This window comes from Typopeltis vanoorti, chromosome 22 (genome assembly GCF_054136105.1).
Source record: "Typopeltis vanoorti isolate ZY-2024b chromosome 22, IOZ_Tvanoo_1.0, whole genome shotgun sequence".
Classification (NCBI taxonomy): domain Eukaryota; kingdom Metazoa; phylum Arthropoda; class Arachnida; order Uropygi; family Thelyphonidae; genus Typopeltis; species Typopeltis vanoorti.
Window position 1 is genome coordinate 58,906,802 of NC_143570.1, and position 18,752 is coordinate 58,925,553.

At 36.6% G+C, this 18,752-nt stretch overlaps 1 protein-coding gene across 1 annotated transcript in view; it reads right to left on the minus strand.

Annotated features, from left to right (window-relative positions):
- Positions 1–2,305: 2,305 nt before the first annotated feature.
- The window catches only part of LOC150094441 (adenylate cyclase type 1-like), a 619,545-nt gene continuing 603,098 nt past the window's right edge, over positions 2,306–18,752 (minus strand). The window contains exon 21 of the mRNA XM_090412469.1: positions 2,306–5,305. Coding sequence (XP_090268595.1) covers positions 2,543–5,305 — 2,763 coding nt within the window. The 3' untranslated portion in view covers positions 2,306–2,542. The remainder of the gene's footprint in view (positions 5,306–18,752) is intronic.

Genomic DNA, 18,752 nt, shown 5'->3' on the forward strand with positions numbered 1-18,752 from the left:
TTCATGGGTTGCAGTAACATAAAAAAAATACATGAAAAATTGGCATGAAATGTCTGAAATGAAATGGAAAGAGATTGATGTTTGGATATTGAAATGGTTGAATGATAGATATTGGTGGACTATGTGTGTTTCAGGGTCATAGTGTCTTGAAGAGACCCTGCTCTAGAGCTATGAGTTACTGTTATTTAGCTTATGCTGATAATACAATTCAAGATTTGAAGGTAGATATTCAGTTGTCGACAAAGAGAAGATTAATTGTCAAGACTTTCTGATGTAAGGAAGGAGAATTTTTGAAATTATTTTTTAATTTTCTCTTTTCTATGGGTAACCCTTAGTTTACTGGTGAATTTTAAAAACACCTGATGCAGCAATAGTACTTCTATAAGGACCCATATGCATTGTGATTGGAAGCATAGCTTGGCATCAGCAGTGGTCCATGTGGGAAAAGTTATAGGATGTACTGTATTCTCCAAAAAAATCTATTACAGTTTTAACAATGAATGTGCACATTCGTTGACAGAAATGCTGAAACTTCATTCACATTGAGTTCAGATTATACATGAACTCAAAGAGGTAAACTAATCTAACTTGCTTAATGATTTTTGTCAGTTCAAGAATTAAGGTGCTGAACAATCTACTTGTCTTAGAAAAGTCTAATTCTTCCTTAGTGGCTATATCAGCAGCCAGAACTATTAAGCATAATGCACACAAATCTTTTGTAAAAACCTTTACATTTAAGAAAGGCTGGTGTGTATGTTTTTCCTATACAGTCTCATGAAAGGAAATAGTGCCAGTCTCCTTTACTGATAACAGTAAATTCAGGTATATGAGCCCAAGCCAGCAGGTTTTTTTTTTTTTTGAAGATGAACAATATGGCATGTTTCAGTATGATGAGATGAGCTGAAGTAAAACATGAAGAACTGTGCAATGTGTTTAGTCTAGCTTTACAGAGCTGCATAAAATATACTTGTGCAAAAATTGCTTCGTATATTTTTATAACAGTACCTATGATGTAATATGATTATTAACATGCATTTCAATAGCATGGGTTGTATTTTAATTGAATAACCATGGTGTGCAGTGTTGCACCCAGAGGGGTGGCCAAGCCCCCCCAAAGAAAAACACTAGAAAAATTCCAAAAATCTTTTCCTAATTAAAATTCTTTTTTTTTTTTTAAATTTATGTTGTTTGTGTCTTCTATTTCTATACTACTTATGAATTTGCAATCATTGCAGATGCTCAGTCATAGGTCGTAAGCGATGTATAGTTTGTATTCTCAAATTGTCTACTCAACTCGTCCCCCCTCAAGATTAAAATCCTGAGTGCGCTACTGATGGTGTGTTTTTTTTTTATCAAAAATGCTTTTTAATATTATAATATTAGGATGAGTTTTTAATTATTAAGAGCACATGTAAGAAAAACAATGCAATTTTCAGCATATTTTTTAGTAAAGAAAGCTCAAAAAATTATCTTATACTTAAAATGTTTTCAGACTTTTAAAGGCAATATACCATTATAAAGGAAATATACCATTTCTTTTAATTAAAACTATTATATATATATAAAATATACACACACAGGCCCAGCTTCCACTCCTCTTAATCTGTAAAGGATACTAAGATCAGTCATCTATCACTGGCTAAAATCTTGCAACATTTTACATTGTTTATTTTTCAAATCTAGAAGTTTAACTAGATATTCCATACAGTCAGTATTATGGAAATTTTGGCAAGTATCTAGCAGATCTAAAAACAACCAGTAGTCACTGCATTATGTTAGCTTGTCAGCTTCTTAGCCTTTAAACAGCCTAACAAGCAAGAAGCCAAACTATCCATCTAGTCCACATATTTTATAGGTGTGGTGTGAGAGAGAGAGAAAAATGTGAGAAAAATTATTTGCCATGCAGTTCTACTCAGAGAATACAGATAACTGATGTCATAGATATTATAAATACACTCTAGAGTACTACAGATGCATAGCTTTTAAAACTTAAACACATCCTTGAATACACCTGTGCCTGAACAAATTTAAATTGCAAAAATTTGGCACTTTGCATTAGCTTCTTTGAATAATGTTTTGAAAATAGCCATTTTACAGTGGCTCTAAAATATACTTTCCAATTTGTATATTTTCTGTTTTTGTTATACATGCATACTTCCTAAAGTATATTCTGCTGGCTCATTATGGCTTGAAGACTAGGCGGCCAAATTAGGACTTTAAACAAGTTCAGGAACAAGTGCAAACATTGCTTCAATCTCTCTCTTTTTATTACAAAGGAAAAAAAAACTTTGTAGACTATTGGATTTAAGGCTGAAACATATTTGAATAGTTTTTAAAGAAAATATCAATCACAACAATAAGAATAATGCTTGTTTATACTGTGGCTCAGAAATTTTCTAGACGAGCCATACTTGCATCATCATCAGTCTATTAAGATGGGAATAGAGTATTTCTCCCCAACTAACTTGTTGGCAGAATACAGTTCATGAAAGACTTTGGATTAGTTCCTATGTTAATAGAATTATCCTGACACTTTTTTTTTTTATCCTGCTTCACTGTCATCATTTTCACTGATTGCTGGCTGCCCAAAGTTTCTGGTAATGCTGTTAGAAACAGTTCGAATGTTTTCAAGATTTGGGTCATCAAAATATCCAGTGTCCAAATCACTAACAGCTTCAGGATGAAAGATATCATCATCACTAATCATTCCAGGCCTATAATTGTCATATTCAGAATCATACATGACATTGAGAGAATCAACACTGAGCAGCTGATCACTATCGAACATGCGACTACTAGCCCTAGATGACATGCTTGTATCATCCATGTCTCCTTCATGACCAGGATCATTAAATATAGAGTTCAGATCACTTAATGCTCTTTCAGCATCTGTCAGCCCTTGTTCATTCAATACTGAAATGTTTTCTAGAGCAGGATCATCAGTAGAATAGCCCTGTTCATCAATCAATGGAATTTCTGCAGACTTTTCCTCATCCTCTTCTTCACTCTCTTCACTTTCTGAATCATAACCTGCTTCTGTCCCAAGATTACTTTTTGACGGGCTGCTGTCATGTTTCTCTGATGATTTATCACTTTTTGTGTTATCATATTCAGGTTCCATTGCCAAAGTAAGCTGAGGTTGGTGAAGAATGCTTGGAGAATTAGCAGTTGATACTCCAGGTGGAAAATGCATCCCTAATGGAGTCTTCTGTAACCTTTTACCTGATGTACTAGCACTACTTACTTCACCATTTTCTTTTAAATTTAATTTTTTTGGTATGTAATCACTATTTGGGAGTAAGCTGAGTGTCATTTTTTTCTCCATTGGATCAAATCGCAAACCAATTAGATTCTTATTTTCCCTCTGGTTTGGAAAGTCTTTATCTGCATTAGTGCTCTTTAGTACAAGTGGGTTATTATTAACAGTGTCTTTTAAATTAACAGGTTTTTTCCTACATTTTTGCTTTTGTTCATCACGTTCTGGAGATGCTTGCTTCATGTCATGCAATTCTTGAAGTAAAAATTTTCCAGTCTTTCCTTTCTCAGCTAACCGCTGATCTGATGGTAAGGATGTTTTTCGAGGATATTTCTGAAATTCCTTATTATGCCTTTTATCTGAAGCAGTCCGCTGAATGCTGTGTTGCTCTTTTGATTCTCTTTTAGGACACACTCTTATTTCGGAAGAGCTCTGCATTGAGTTATTCCTTTTATGTGGTATGTACTGAAATTCTTCATGACAGGTTCTACTTCCAGGAATATCCTTTGCAGAAACACTCTTTCTGTTTTGTGCACTAAGAGATGAGGCAATAGCTGGAGGTGAAGAAAGTTCTAAACTTTTTCTTGAGTAACAATGTTTCCTCAGATAATTGGGTGATATTATGCTATCTTGGTAAGTACAGTCAGTTTGTTGGCTAGCATCACTCTTCCTTCTTTGGTCTTTTACACCTCCCTTAGACATATTAGGTAATTCGGAAGGACTTTTACCATTTGCCAAATGTGATGGGGAAGATAAACTCGATGGCCTAATCAATTTCACGTTGTCATCTTGTAAACTGTTTTTTGCATTTATATGTTGTTGGCCTGAAAGAGGAACAGAGTTTCTTATAATTTTGGAAGGAGAAAAGCCTAGTTCTGGAAGACAATGCTGACCACTATCGGACTGTGACTTAGGAATGGAACAGGGCGTGCTGGCTTTTGATCTACAAAGATTGTCTGGTTTATGATCCTCAGATTTTTTTTGCAAAATAACCTTTCTTTCATTATCATTAGTAGGATAAATCCACTGAATGCTTGAAGCATAATCACAAAATGCTGGAGATGGTGTATCCAGATCAGTTCTGGAAAAGTCAGTACGCACAAAGCTATCACATGAAGAGGTAGAAGAGGCAGAGTGATTAAGAGATGAGGTTTCAACAGATGATGGATGATACTGAGTTGGGTCAGGATCAAGACTTTCATGACTGGTATTAGCAGGAAAAGTAGTATCGCTTAAAACACTGGTGCTACACTGGACAGTTGATTCGTCATCTTGTGGAGGGGATGGCGGAGGAGGAGGAAAATGAATTAGTTCTTTTGGTGGTGTTAATATCTTTGGTGGACGAGAACCAGAGTAAGCTCTTGGTGGAGTACATGTTTTAGCAGATGGTCTATACATAGCTGCACTGTTTGGAAAACCAATACTAGCTAATTGTTCCCAGGGATCCCCTTTCTTCATAAAATTTTGAGGGTTTGAAGAATTTTCGCCATTTCCTACACCACTAGCAGATAACTGATTTGGACTAGTAGGTCTATATGAACGAGGCCGAGACTGTGAGTATGTTTTTGGTGGAGTATTGCCGATAATAGGCTTCGGGTAAGTGTATAAAGTGGATACATTTGAATTTGGGAACTCTGTTTGTTCTGCATTCATATTACGAGGTTCCCATATTGGTAAACGTATTGGATGAAGTCGTGGACTGCTTGTGGATATTGTATCCTCCATTGAAGAATGACTATAACTTTGTATGTTTTTCCCTTTGGAAATGTCTTCGTCAATTGCAGAGCTGTTAACTATTCTCCCGCCATTGACTGGATGAGTACTCTTAGATATGATACTCAGTGGTGTAGGGACACCACCTGGAATTCCTCCTGCAGAACCTGAAAAGTCAGACTTCTTTTGATTTTCTTCACAAGGCGGAAGATCTTTAAGTGGCTTCTTATCTATTAAGAAGTATGTAGTCATATCTCCTTTCCCTTTTACCTTCACTTTACCTCTGCATTGAAACACATAGTAGTCTTTCAATAACTGATAAACTTCCTCTGTTACCTAAAGAAAGATAGTAACATATAATTAAAAACATAAAATAAAAATTATTATTCATAAGCACATATACAGCAATAACTTGTATACTGCAATTTTGAATAGCACAGGTTTCACTAGCATAGTTTATGATTTTTAACATTAAACACACACACACACACACACACACACACACACACACACACACACAGAGTCCATCAAAAAATGTATGCACACTTTAACACGTCATCAATGGACTTTTTTGAAGTTGGTGCTAGTATTCATGTGTAGTGTGATGTTCTCTCAAAAGATGTCATTATTCACATGAATATTAGCATCAACACGTGACTAGTAGGACAGGCAAACAAAATGGCTGAGGCAGGATCATCGCTCGAGGAATGCAAGACCATTTTATTATTATTATTATTATTACATGACACCGCCAGGGAGTCCTAAGACTCATCGAGGGAGGGCACCTACTCTACATCTCTCCGTCTCCATCATCATCTACATCAGCACCATCTACTGCCTACCACCCCAACTAGTATTTTCAGACAATCACAAACATCCATGCACATGGTGAGATTTGAACCCATAGCATATTGGCTGCAGAGCGGATACACCAACCACTTAGGCCAGCATTTTAAAGTGGTATTGCTAAATAACGTTAATTATTTAAACTATGTGTCTGCTGCGCCTTTTGTAAAATTTACATTAATAATTTTCTTTATTTATTTGTCTTAACTTGACCTTTATAAACTTTATTCTACTTTGTTCAATTTCACTAAGTTAAGACTATCAACTGCAAAATTTCTCAAAGTTAATACTACCATAACCAATTTCTGTCCCCCCCCCTCTTGCTATTAAACAAACTTTGTGTTATAAGTATGTTTAATGTATGTATGTATGCAGTTCCCCAATCTCACACAAATTAAATTAGAAAATTATTTTATTTTTGACTGCACCATCCAATTTGAGTAAATATTGTTTGAAAGTTAGGGTGAGAAAAAACAGGAATTAATCACTAAATATATATCCAAATTCTCTATATGCAAGTCGTGACTATTTGTACCTTATTAAGCCTGCAGGTTCGCATTTTTTTGGAGATAGTGCATTAGCTAAAGAACAGGCCAGATATTTACAAAACAAAAACATTTATTTTAAAACCAGGCAAGAAATACATTACACATGAGATACTGTGAAATTATCTCACTCATCCTTCTTACAAATATAGGGAAATGCAATTTATGTACCCAAACTCACAATACACACAATTACTGGGTTAACACGTCAGACACAAACAATGCTAATACTAGCTCACTGCATAAACAAGTTAGCAAAATCTTTCCCTTAAAGACAGACTTAATAATTACCTAGACACATACCAATTCTCAATAGCACTGTTCCCTATATTAAAACTAAGTGAAATTCATAGTCTCAACAGACAAGTTACAAATAATATTTCCACAACACTTGTGGCTTAGTTAGTCATGTTTACAATCGATTTCCTGTAAGCACATTCACAATTCCGAGACACACTTTCATAACAACTACAAAAACGTAGCCTACTTACAATTTCACCATGAATAAAGAGTCGAGACAAATCATAGCATACCTCACCAGGATCTTAGTCTTCTTTTTGGTTAACTTCCTTGCTGCTTGGACATCACAGGCGGTCTTTTGTAGAACTTTCCTTTTTCAGATATTCAATATGGAATCAGCCAAAGTAACAGCGAGGCTTGCTGTAACTTCTCTCTATCTGAAGTGTTGAGAGCCATCGAGGAAAAATACCTGCTGCAATCTGGAGACGGAGATCCTACAGCACTTGATGTGATGGGAGAAGAGCCTCAATGACAGAAAAGTAAGAGCCTCAATGATGAGAACAGACCAAACGAAGAGAAGGTAAAAAAAAACCCTGAGCCAAGAGCCAGAAACTCCTTTAATGCAAAATCTCGCTCTTTGTTCTCTATGCTATCTTTTTAGGATTAGCCTTTAGCGATGACGTCATTTCTGCCCATTCGGTCAACATCGGTCGACCTTGCAACCTTTGGTTGGTGTTTCGGCATCACTGATCTGGCATAATCCCTACTTACAGCTTTACGTACAGTCAATGTATATGCACTTCTACAGTAACATTCTATTATTATTATTATTAAGAGAGACCTCCAGAGAGTCAGACTCATCAAGGGAGGCCACATACTACACACACCAGCTATCATACTTAGTCTCAAATTCATTCACACTGCTTGCACTCACAACATCCAATGGCAATCCATTCCAATCACGCACCACCCTCTGAGAAAAAAATCTAACCCTCACCACTCTTCTTGGCAGCCTTCATTCTCAGCTTCCAAGGATGCCCTCTCGTCCTTTTCCCACCTTCCATAAATTGAAATCTTGTATGGCAGTCTACAAATTATCTGTGCCTGCAGTCTACAAATTATCAATCTGTCTTGATAATCAGCATTCCACAATCCTGATATCATTTTTAACATTCTCCTTTGTACTCTCTCCAATAAATATCAGAATCACAATGGAAACCAGGAGACAGACCTGTGCACAATCCAAGTGAGGTCTTATCAAGGCCTTGTAAAGAGGCAAAATAACATCCTTATCTTTACATGTGAATGTTCGTTTCAACATTGAAATTATCTTTTGAGTTGTATTTGCAATCTTTGCCACATGGCCCCTAAACTTCAGCTTTCTATTTATTAACACTCCAAGATCCCTAGCCTCATCAGTTTCTTCTAGCCTAATCCCACCAATATATTGGATATCTCATCATGCCGAAGTGAATGACTTTCATTTACTCGCATTCAACTGACACCATTTTCCCATGCCCACAATTCCAACCTATTCAAATCATTCTGCAAGTATTGCATATCAGCAGCATTCCTGATTACCCTACCTATCTTTGTATCACAACAGCAAATAGCTGTATGTCGCTTGTCAAATCCTTCCCAATATCATTAATGTACAAATTGAATAACAGTGGACCAAGCACTGATCCTTGTGGTACACCACTTGTTACCTCAAACCGAATAGAAGTCACTGGGTACAGCATTTTTTGGCAGGATAGGAAGGGAAAGCATGGTGGTGGAGTACTGCTTATGATAAGTGACGACCTATGTCCTCTAAGAGTGGAGACTTTGGAAGGCAGTGACACTAATGATTTTGAAAGCATATGGTATGAGGTAGAGGTGGGCAAGACAGGAGATTTAGTGGGGTGTTGCTACAGACCCAGGAGTACAGAGGGTGGAGACCAGGAAATGTTTAGACAGTTGAGTTTTGCAAGTGCAAGAAGAATGATTGTTATGGGAGATTTTAACTACAGTAGTATAAACTGGGGAGAGGAAGATGCATGTAGCAATAAGTGAATGGAATTTCTAGAATTCTTGAGGGAAAAATGTCTTAGGCAACATATAATAGAGGGAACAAGAGGTTCAAGAATTTTGGATTTGGTTATAGCATCACAAGAGTTGATAATAACTGAGATGACATCTCTCCCACCAGTTGGAGAGAGTGACCATATGGTTTTGACTTTGAAAATTAATAGACATGCAGGAGTATGAAAGAGATGGGAACGTATGTGGAATTATATGTCAGGTGATTATAACAGTCTAAGACGTCAACTTGGGGAGTTTCATGGAGGGAGGAATTGGAAGGCCAGGATATCATTAGTGCGTGGGAAATTATGAAAGAATATTTGTTAACAGCAATGGTAAGTTGTATACCACGAGTGAACAAGAGGACACAATTTGGAGTAAAGTGGATGACAAACAATATTAAACAGGAATTGCATGCAAAAAAGAGGCTGTGGACAGGTGGAGAGAAGATGCATGAAGAGTATATAAGACACAGGCCCAAAGAGTGACTAGTATGGTAAGGAAGACGAAACTGGAATATGAGAGGAGATCAGCCCTAAGATCCAAAGAAAATCCTAGGGAATTTTTTTAGATATGTGGCCAGTAGGAGGAGAAATGACTGTGGAAGAATGATATTGTGGTATAAAAATGGGAATAGAGTGACTGATGCAGAGGACATAGTAGAATTGTTCAATGAACACTTTATTGGAGTATTTCATCCTGGAGGAGTCAATTTTAATGCTACAGGGATAGGGCAGGTTCGAGGTTTAGAGGTTGGGGGAGAGTGTGTTTCAAATACTAAGTACTCTGGATGTCAATAAAGCTGTGGGACTGGATGGTATTTCACCACGAGTTTTGAGAGAATGTGCTAGGGAACTGACAATGCCTCTGACCTGGCTTTTCAATGAAAGTCTGGCTGCATTCCAAGGTGCCCATGGAATGGAAGGAAGCTAAGATAGTGCCATTGTATAAGGGCAGTAGCAGACTGGAAACGTCTAATTATAGGCCAGTTTGTGTGTCATCAGTAGTTGTAAGATCTTGGAAAAAGTAGTGAAGGACCGTATACAGCATTGGGCAGATGAGGGTAATGTTATCTGTGAGAGTCAACATAGATTTGTGAAGGGGCACTCTTGTTTTAGCAATATGCTAGCCTTTTATGGTAAAGTTACAAGAGCATTAGATGAGAGAAAGGCATATACTGCCATTTTCTTAGACTTAGCGAAGGCATTTGACAGGGTGCCACATGATAAACTGATATTTAAGTTGCAGCAAATGGGTCTGGATGTCAGATTGGTCAACTGGATTCAGGATTGGCCATCCGATAGGTATCAGAGTTGTGTATGGTGGGGCAGTTTCAAGGAAGTAGAGAATTACAAGTATGGTCCCACAGGGCTCAGTACTGGGACCTATACTGTTTAACCTTTATATCAATGACATTGTCAGTGGATTGCAAGGGGATATTCAGTTGTTTGCAGGTGATGCAAAGCTATGAAGGATTATTGGTAATAGTGCAGATGCGGCAGCCCTGCAAGAGGATTTGAATAAGCTAGATAGATATGAAAATGAATGGGGATGTCAGTCTAATGCAGCAAAATGTAAGGTCTTGAGGTTTGCGAAACATCGATGGGATACAGCATACTCTATGGGAGGAGTTATACTGGAGGAAGTAGGGGAGATGAGAGATCTGGGGTTGATGATTGATAGAAACCTGAAATTTAGGGGACATACTGCAAAGGTGGTGAAGGTAACAGAGAGGATTGCTGCAATAATGAGGACACTGACCTGCAGAGATAAAACAGTTATCATTCCATTGTATAAGACCCTGATCAGATCACACTTGGACTATTGTTCTCAGATTTGGTCCCCAGGATTTGGAGGGGATAAATTAACTGTGGAAAGTTTACAAAGGCAGGTAAACAAAGATGGTTTCAGGACTGTACAATGATAAGAAATATATATTTTATTTGGCAAATTAAACATTATTCTTGTGCTAACATGTTTCTAATTATTATGTCACAAGTATCGTTAAAAAATCAAATTGTACAATGATAGTTATGAGGATCGGCTGACGGAATGTGGACTGCAGAGTTTGGTGGATAGAAGGTGAGGTGATATGATTGAGACTTTTAAACTGTTGAGAGGTGGTTACAGGGTTGACACTGGGAGTCTTTCGCTTGGTTGAACAGCAGGAAGGAGTGATGACAAGAGGCCATCCCTGAAAGTTACGAAAGGAAACTGTGAGCAAGAGTGTCAAGAGTGGTTTCTTTGCATGGAGGGTAGTTGAACCACAGAATGCATTGCCTGATGGAGTGGTGAGAGCGAGAACAGTCAATGAGTTCAAGGAGTGGCAATCTCTGCAGTGGAAGATCGTGCAAATCATTTAGGCAATACATCAACAGACTCCATGGAGGCCTGAATAATAATAATAATAAATCTGACTAAGTAAATGACTAATAAACTACTTGTAAATAGAGCAGAAAAATTTCAACTCGGATGGCTTGGACATCAACTCAGACATTGTGAAGTCTTGCCCTTTTTGGAATCCCTCATTCTATACAAACCAGAAGATGGCAATCTCTGCAGTGGAAGATCGTGCAAACCATTTTGGCAATACATCAACAGACTGAACTGTAAAACTCCATCTGACATCGACCAGTTAGCTCAAGATAGAGAGAGAGATTTGGAAGACTATGTAATCCTTAATTATTACTTTTGATGTAAATCTCTTTTTCCTTTTCACATTGTATCATATATTGTAAATAAACTATGAATGAAAACTCAGTTTGTTTAAATAAAAAATAAAAAAAAAATGAGAGCAAAATCATTAAGAACAGAACTACTAACAAAGCCACACGAGCTACTGATTTTCTGTACATATACCTAAACCTAAATTTAGATTGTTACCAACTTTTGTAAGGTTTTAATTCTAGAGATACTAATGTTTATAATATTTTCCATTTCTTTTGGACATTATTTATGTTGAGACTCAAACTCAACAATCTGGCTAAATGTATTATTATTATTATTACCCCAAGACCTCATGAAAGTCAGACTCATCTGGGAGGTCCTTTTATCACACCCACAGCTCATCACCATGTCTTCAACACAGTCAAACTCCTTGCAGACACGACACTCTCAGGCAAGGCATTCCAATCATTTACAACTCTGCACGAAAAAGCCTGCCTCTCACTCCCCTACTCACACCCTCTTTATACAGTTTCCAAGGATGACCTCTGTTAATTTGACCATCCCCATATCATGTTTAGTGGAATATAATCTACTTCAACCATTGTTTGCAACAAGATTTTGCCCTCAATATCTATATTATATTTCACTCTCATTCAATTGACAGATCTTAACTCATAAGTTGTGTGGTACTAGTGTCGCAAGTTGGAATTTTTTTTGTTGTTGTTCATATTGTGTTTTGCTACTTAGTTGGGGAAAAAAGTTGAGGAAGTTGTTGCGGCAGGTAAAGAAGAATAGTGTTTGTTCATACTGCTTATGAAAATGGCATCCATAAAGAAAAACACATGGGCAGCACAGAAAGCTTCAGTATGAAAATCTAGCTGTACCTTGGATTTTTCGTAGTGGATACATTTCGAAAATTGCTATATGTATGCACCGAAAAATGTGAAAGATTTGTGGACTGTTTGGATAAATGAAATAGATAGCATTAATATATGTGAAAAGTGTCTTGATAGATTAGAGCAATTAGAAATGGAAGCAAGCATCAAGACTGTAGTAGAAGAGCTTAGGCAAGAGTTAGTGAAAATGAAAAGCAAAATGAAACATCTGGAAGAGGATATTAAACATCTAAAGAAGAGATTGGCTGATGAAAATGAGAAGGAAGAATTTAGTATTACAAAGAAAGAGTCAAAGGATGGTTGTATATCATTTATATGTGATGACTAATAAAGTGCACAAAACATTTTTTCCTGCTGGACAATGAAGCAAATAACTAAAGAGTTTCAGAAGAGGAAAGACTGGCATCAAAATTAGTGGTAGTCGTGGGCACAAATGACTTAGTTGGGGGAAAAAAAGAATATTGATAGAGATTTGAGGAAGTTGTTGCAGCAGGTAAAGAAGAATAGTGTTGTTGAAAAAGATGTAGGTGTGTTACTTAGATATGACAACAGTGAATTGAGAACGAAAGCAGAACTAATGAATAGCAAGACTGCTGAGTTGTGTGAGGCAAACGGTGTTCATTTCGTAAACCTGTGGAGTGAAGAAAAGCTGGAATGGTTAAAGTTGATGAATTGCATTTGAATGGGTTTGATGTTGGACACTTAGAAAGGCTATTGTTTTCTGAGAAGACACAGAGTAAAGAAGTTAATATAGTAAATGATCAGAGTCTACTTGTGAAGCAGGATAGCATAACTAAACGGATTGTGTGACAGAAAAAAGATGGATATGAGGTTAAGGATGTGGTTGCAGCAACACAAGTGATGGAATGCATAGCAGTGAGTATGAGATAGGTAGGAATGTAAATCAGGGAAATGGGAGTGGTCAGACTGAAGAGAGGTGTGGTATAGCAGCTAGAATAAAGAATGTTGGTTCTGGTAGAATGGCCTCAAAGACACAGGGATTGTTATGTTTGTATACAAATGTAAAGAGTATTTGAAACAAGAGAGCTAAGTTTGTTGCATTGATTGAGTCAGTATGTCCAAAGATAACTGGAATAAGTAAAACTTGATTGTCTGAGGAGAATGTGATGTCGGGAATAGAAATATAAGGATATACAGGGTGGCTCAAAATTCCATGTACAAACTTTGGGGAGGTAGAGAACATCAAAATCAACCATATTCATATAGGAAAGCATGACTGGAAATGCCACCGGAATGTACTAACAGGGACACAAAGATACAGAAGTAACACAAGGCAGTAAAAAACTTTATTAGGTGTAACTAAATAGTTCAATAGTAGTTGGATACATAATATGGTAAATGAGGTGCATGTCTGCCATCTCAATGTTCATAAAACAATGCATGTTCTTCGTACGATGTCGAAAGCTTGAATGAGGAAGCCCCAATTGCTCACCTGTAGCGCTGCTGAACAGCGTCGCCTATCACTTTCGGGTGGCATGTCTAGTCATGCTTTCCTATGTGAATATGGTTGATTTTGATGTTCTCTACCTTCCATCAAAGTTTGTACGTGGAATTTTTAACCACCCTATATATAATTTTCCCGAAGAATAGAAATATGAAAAGAGGAGAAAATTGCAGAGGAATGATTCCACAAAGTGTGGAAATTGGTAGTGCATGCAGATATGTTGAATCTGTGTGGTGTGAAATTGAAATAAACAGGCTAGTGCATCCGAAGATGCTATTATAAACCAGGAAATTGCAGAGAATACTGATTGTGAAATGTTTAGACAAATTAATGTTTTGGATCTGGTGATAACTTCACAAGATGTAGTCATTAATGAGGTGTTGACACTGCTGTTGCTGGTTGGTGAGAGTGATCATGAGGTACCTGTTTAGGAAGTGATGAAACAAGAAAAGGTTACTCCCAAAAATGGATATATTGGAAGTATAAAAATATAAAGCATAAAAATGGAAGCATAATGTGGATGATTACAGGAAGCTCTGTAGTCAGCATCAGTACATTGGGTAGATGAGCTGAGCGGAAAAGATATTCACAATGCATGGAAACTTACAAGGCAGTATCTGACAAAAGCAATTATAACTGTATGCCAAGGGTTGAGAGAGTAAATACACTTGGAGTGAAATCAAGCAAGCTGTGCTGGTTATGGTCTTTATCAGCATATATCATACTGGTGTAAATGATGCAATGCAATATATGGAATGGAGGGAAGTATTAAGAGAATTGGAAGTGAAAGAATCAGGGTGTTGATTGGGTTAAGATGTTAATAAGGCTGTGGGAATGGATGACATATCACCACATATTCTTAAAGAACGTGTGCTACAGTTTGCCATGGCCTTTGACTAGTTATTTAATGAAAGTCTTGCAGTGGGTAGGGTACCTAAGGAGTCAAAAGAAGGCAAAATAGTATGGTTCTTGGATATAACCATGACATTATAGACCAGTCTGTATAACTGTGGTTGTGGTCAATATGTTTGAGAGATTGGTTAGGAATAGAATACAGGATTGGGTTTGACGGTCATAGCATTTTTAAGAAGGTCAGCATGGATTAGGTCCTGTTTAGTATTTTAGCAATTTACTTGCATTTTATGATAGGGTAATTGGTGTGTTAGATAAGTGAGAATCATATAAAGTGATATTCATGGACTTTGCAAAAGCGTTTGATAGATTACCACAAAAATAAGTTGGTGTACAAGCTGCATGGGAATAGATAGTATATTGGTTAAATGGATCAAAAACTGGCTCTCTGAATGATACCAGCAAGTTGTGTATGATGGAGCAGTGTCTCCAAAAAAGGCACTGCTCCATCGTAGTGGGGTGCCCCTTGTTTGTAAACGATATATCACGTAGGCTGACTTTGCATCTTCAGCTGTTTGCTGATGATACAAAGTTGGAAAGAATTTTAAGTAGCACTGCTGTGGTTAATTCCCTTCAGGAAGATTTGAATAGACTTTTGACTTGGACAAAGGAGTGGGGTTGTAGTTTTAATATCACTAAGTGCAAGGTGTTGCATTTTGATGGTGTCGATGGTGTCATACCACTAGGAAGTGGATCAGATTAGAGTTTAGGGAGTGATGGTTGACAGTACACTGAAATTTAGAGGCATATTGTTGCAAAGACTGCAATGACAAGAAGTAGGGATAAGGAAGTGGTTGTGCCATGTATAAAGCACTAGGCTGTGCTTGAACTGTTGTGCTCAAATCTGGTCACCTGGTTTTCAGAATGATGTGAAGACATTGGAGAGGGTCCAGAGGTGAGTGACTAAGACAATATCAGGACTTTGAAATGCTGACTATGGAGAAAGGTTGAGAAAATGTGGACTGCAGAGTTTAGTGGATAGGAGGAAAAGAAGTGATGTGATATAGAGATGATCAAGTTAGTGAGAGGATTTTATCATATTAATCCACATAAAAATAGTAGAAGGTGAGAGGGGAAAAACCAGAGGTCATCCCTGGAAGTTATGTGTGGTGAAGAGGGGTGTGTGTGTGTGTGTGCAGTAGATTTTTTAGATGGAGAATTGTCAGGCAATGGAATGTATTACCAGAACGTGGTGTTAATGCTAGAAGTGTTAAGGATTTTAAGATTCGGTATGATAAATATGTTGTCAGTTGAATGAACCTCCACGATGAGCCTGCTGACTCCGTGGAGGGTGCAATAATAATAATAACCACTCATAATTCAATTATTTCTTGAATTATGAGTAATTATATTTCAAATATTACTTCTGCAGTCATCTTCCTATCATTTGCATTTATTCATGGTATTCATTCACAATGAATTCTTTAAGTTTAGCATAGCAATATTAGAAATTAAAGATACCAAGAAATTATATACTTGGTTTAATCTTTATCCAAGTGTAAGCAAACAAGTTTGCACCTGAATTATTTTCAGGACTGGGGCAACTCGTATAAAGAAGCTAATGACTTCACATCACTTGCCTTAGTATCCCATAATGCAAAGCACATCTCCTTGAGACATATATAATGCTATGCATTTTGGGAAGGGTCACTACCCAGACCAGTTTCAACCTTTATTGAAGTCTCATCAGTGGGAGCCAGACCCTGAGGTGATACTAAGGTTGAAGTAATGTAGAAGTATATTTTCATATATGAGTAGCCAAAAGGTGTCACACCTTATTATTAAAATACTCTGGATTTAGAGAAAGTTGTCAGAACTTTTCCACTTCGTTATATTATAAATTAAAGATAGCAATTCTTGATATTTTTAATTTAATTTAAGCACTTTCAACATTAACTTTGAATGACAAAGAAATAAGAATGGCACACTTCTATTCGAAACATATTCTGTCTTTTGTTTATGCCGTTGTTTTAGAACTTCCAAGTTATCAATTATTCTTGCAGACAAAATGTACTGGACATATAGATTTGTATATTTAAGAATATATAGTTTACTGATGTAAATCATAATGGTCTAAATGTTGGGGGAGGAGGAGAAAGGGGAAAAACATTTAGGTTATAAAGGCAATGGATAGAATATCTGTGAGGGATTTGATACCATGCTACTTAGGAAGTTATCTACTACTAGAAAGGAATAACTTCACTTAGAATAGCTCTTTCAGGATCAGCTGCATATGTAATCTGCAACTGAGCATTAACAAGTTACTTAACCTAATTATTTTGAGTTGCCTGTTATTGAAAATTAAGCAGTGAAGTCATCGTATACTATCAATTTCTAGTGCAACATTTTCTTTGCTCGATTAAAGAATATGAATTTTTTTTTAAATCTTAAATGATTCAATTGCTTACATGTCTTTCTTTAATTATCAAAAAAACACCTTACGACATTTCCTACAAGTAATAGTTTTGTGTTCTCTAAATGACATTTACGTTTATGGCATTATAAAATTACATTGATATAAGCATCATAGATCATGATCCCAGTGTATATAGCTGGTTGTGATGTCTCTGAAGATACATACATCCAGGGTTGCTAGATGAACACAACAGCTTATGGCCAAAATTTAAAGAAAATATGGCCAAAGATATAAAATGATTTAATTGTTGGTATTAATTCAGACAATTCAGTGTGCATAAATTATGCCTATATATTCGATTACATATCATCAAAAATACTTTTAATTAAACTTAAAATACTTAGTGAAACTCAGCTGTTAATTTGACAGCACTTCCTCAAGATAAGTGAGAATCTTGTTCTTTTTCTGCAGTCGAGTTGTAAAGGGTTTTGCTGTTGTGCATTTGTAGCATTTCGGGAGTACATTTAAAGTTTTGGCAGCACATATTGTTATCACTTAAGAATGAACGGATTCTTACAATTGAATCTAGCAGTTTAATTTGCATCCTGTTTCTGATAGATGTTACATATGAAAAAATTCGTTCAACTATTGCATTACTTGCTGGCACGTTAGGGCATAATTCGACAGTTCTTTAAAATTATTGTGTTTGGATACTGCTTGCCAAAATTCTAAAGCTTCCTTAGGGATTTCATCTTGTTTTAAAGTTTTCTTCTTCATTCCATGGAACAAGGCTAATTTTTCCGTATTGGTCTTCGACTACATCAACATCGTTTATTAGGTGGAAAAATGGCAGATCAGAAAATTTTCCCTTATCTATTTGGTTTAGAATAACAGTAGGATTTAAAAGTGACAGACCTTTAAATATATCAGCTGACTCAGGGAGCCACTTGATTCAACGATTCTTGAAGCATGGCTTGGCACCTAAATTTCACAGACTTTATTTTATTATTTTCTTGTTCCATATTAGGAGAAGTGCTAAAGCCAATCAAGTATGTCCTAATTTCTTGATCAAATTTAATTCCAAAGTCTACATTTTCTACTATTTTGCATGTTCCATCTTCGTTGTACAGCCTTTGATAGAGACTATCTCTGTGTGTGCACAGTTCTTGTTATCAAGAACACTGCGCACATTGCATAGATTTGCTGGAGCAAAACATTAAGCCTTTTGAACTCTTTAACAATGGGAGTAGCAAATACAAAGTAAAAATAATTCATCCTATCATGTAACATCTCTTTTATCAACCATGCCTTATACCTTGTATCCTGACCTCCAGATTGTTCGCAGTAGGTGAAGTAGGCAATTAATTCTTCCCAATTTAGCAGTATATTATTGAAGACTTTACCTCTCACTAACCACCTTGTCTTGGACAATTTCATAAATGGAAGGGGTGCATCTCGTTCCTGGTCATCTTCAACTGCTGAATTCATCACCTTAAAAAGAGCCTTAAAATCTTTTCTTCTCATATTGCTATTTGAAAACCACAAAGGAATTTCAGTCAAAACGAATCCAACATTGGATGGCAGCTTTCAAAATGCATGCTGTATACAAATTGCGAGAGAGTGGCAAATGCACTTCATTTGAATACAGTTTGGATTTTCATTTCTAATCCTAGTCCACAGGGAATTGTTACTTCGAACCATAGCAGCAGCACCATCACTAGCAAACCCAATACAGTTCTTTAGAGTTTGATTATATGAAGCTAACACTTCTGAAATTTTATTAAATAAAACC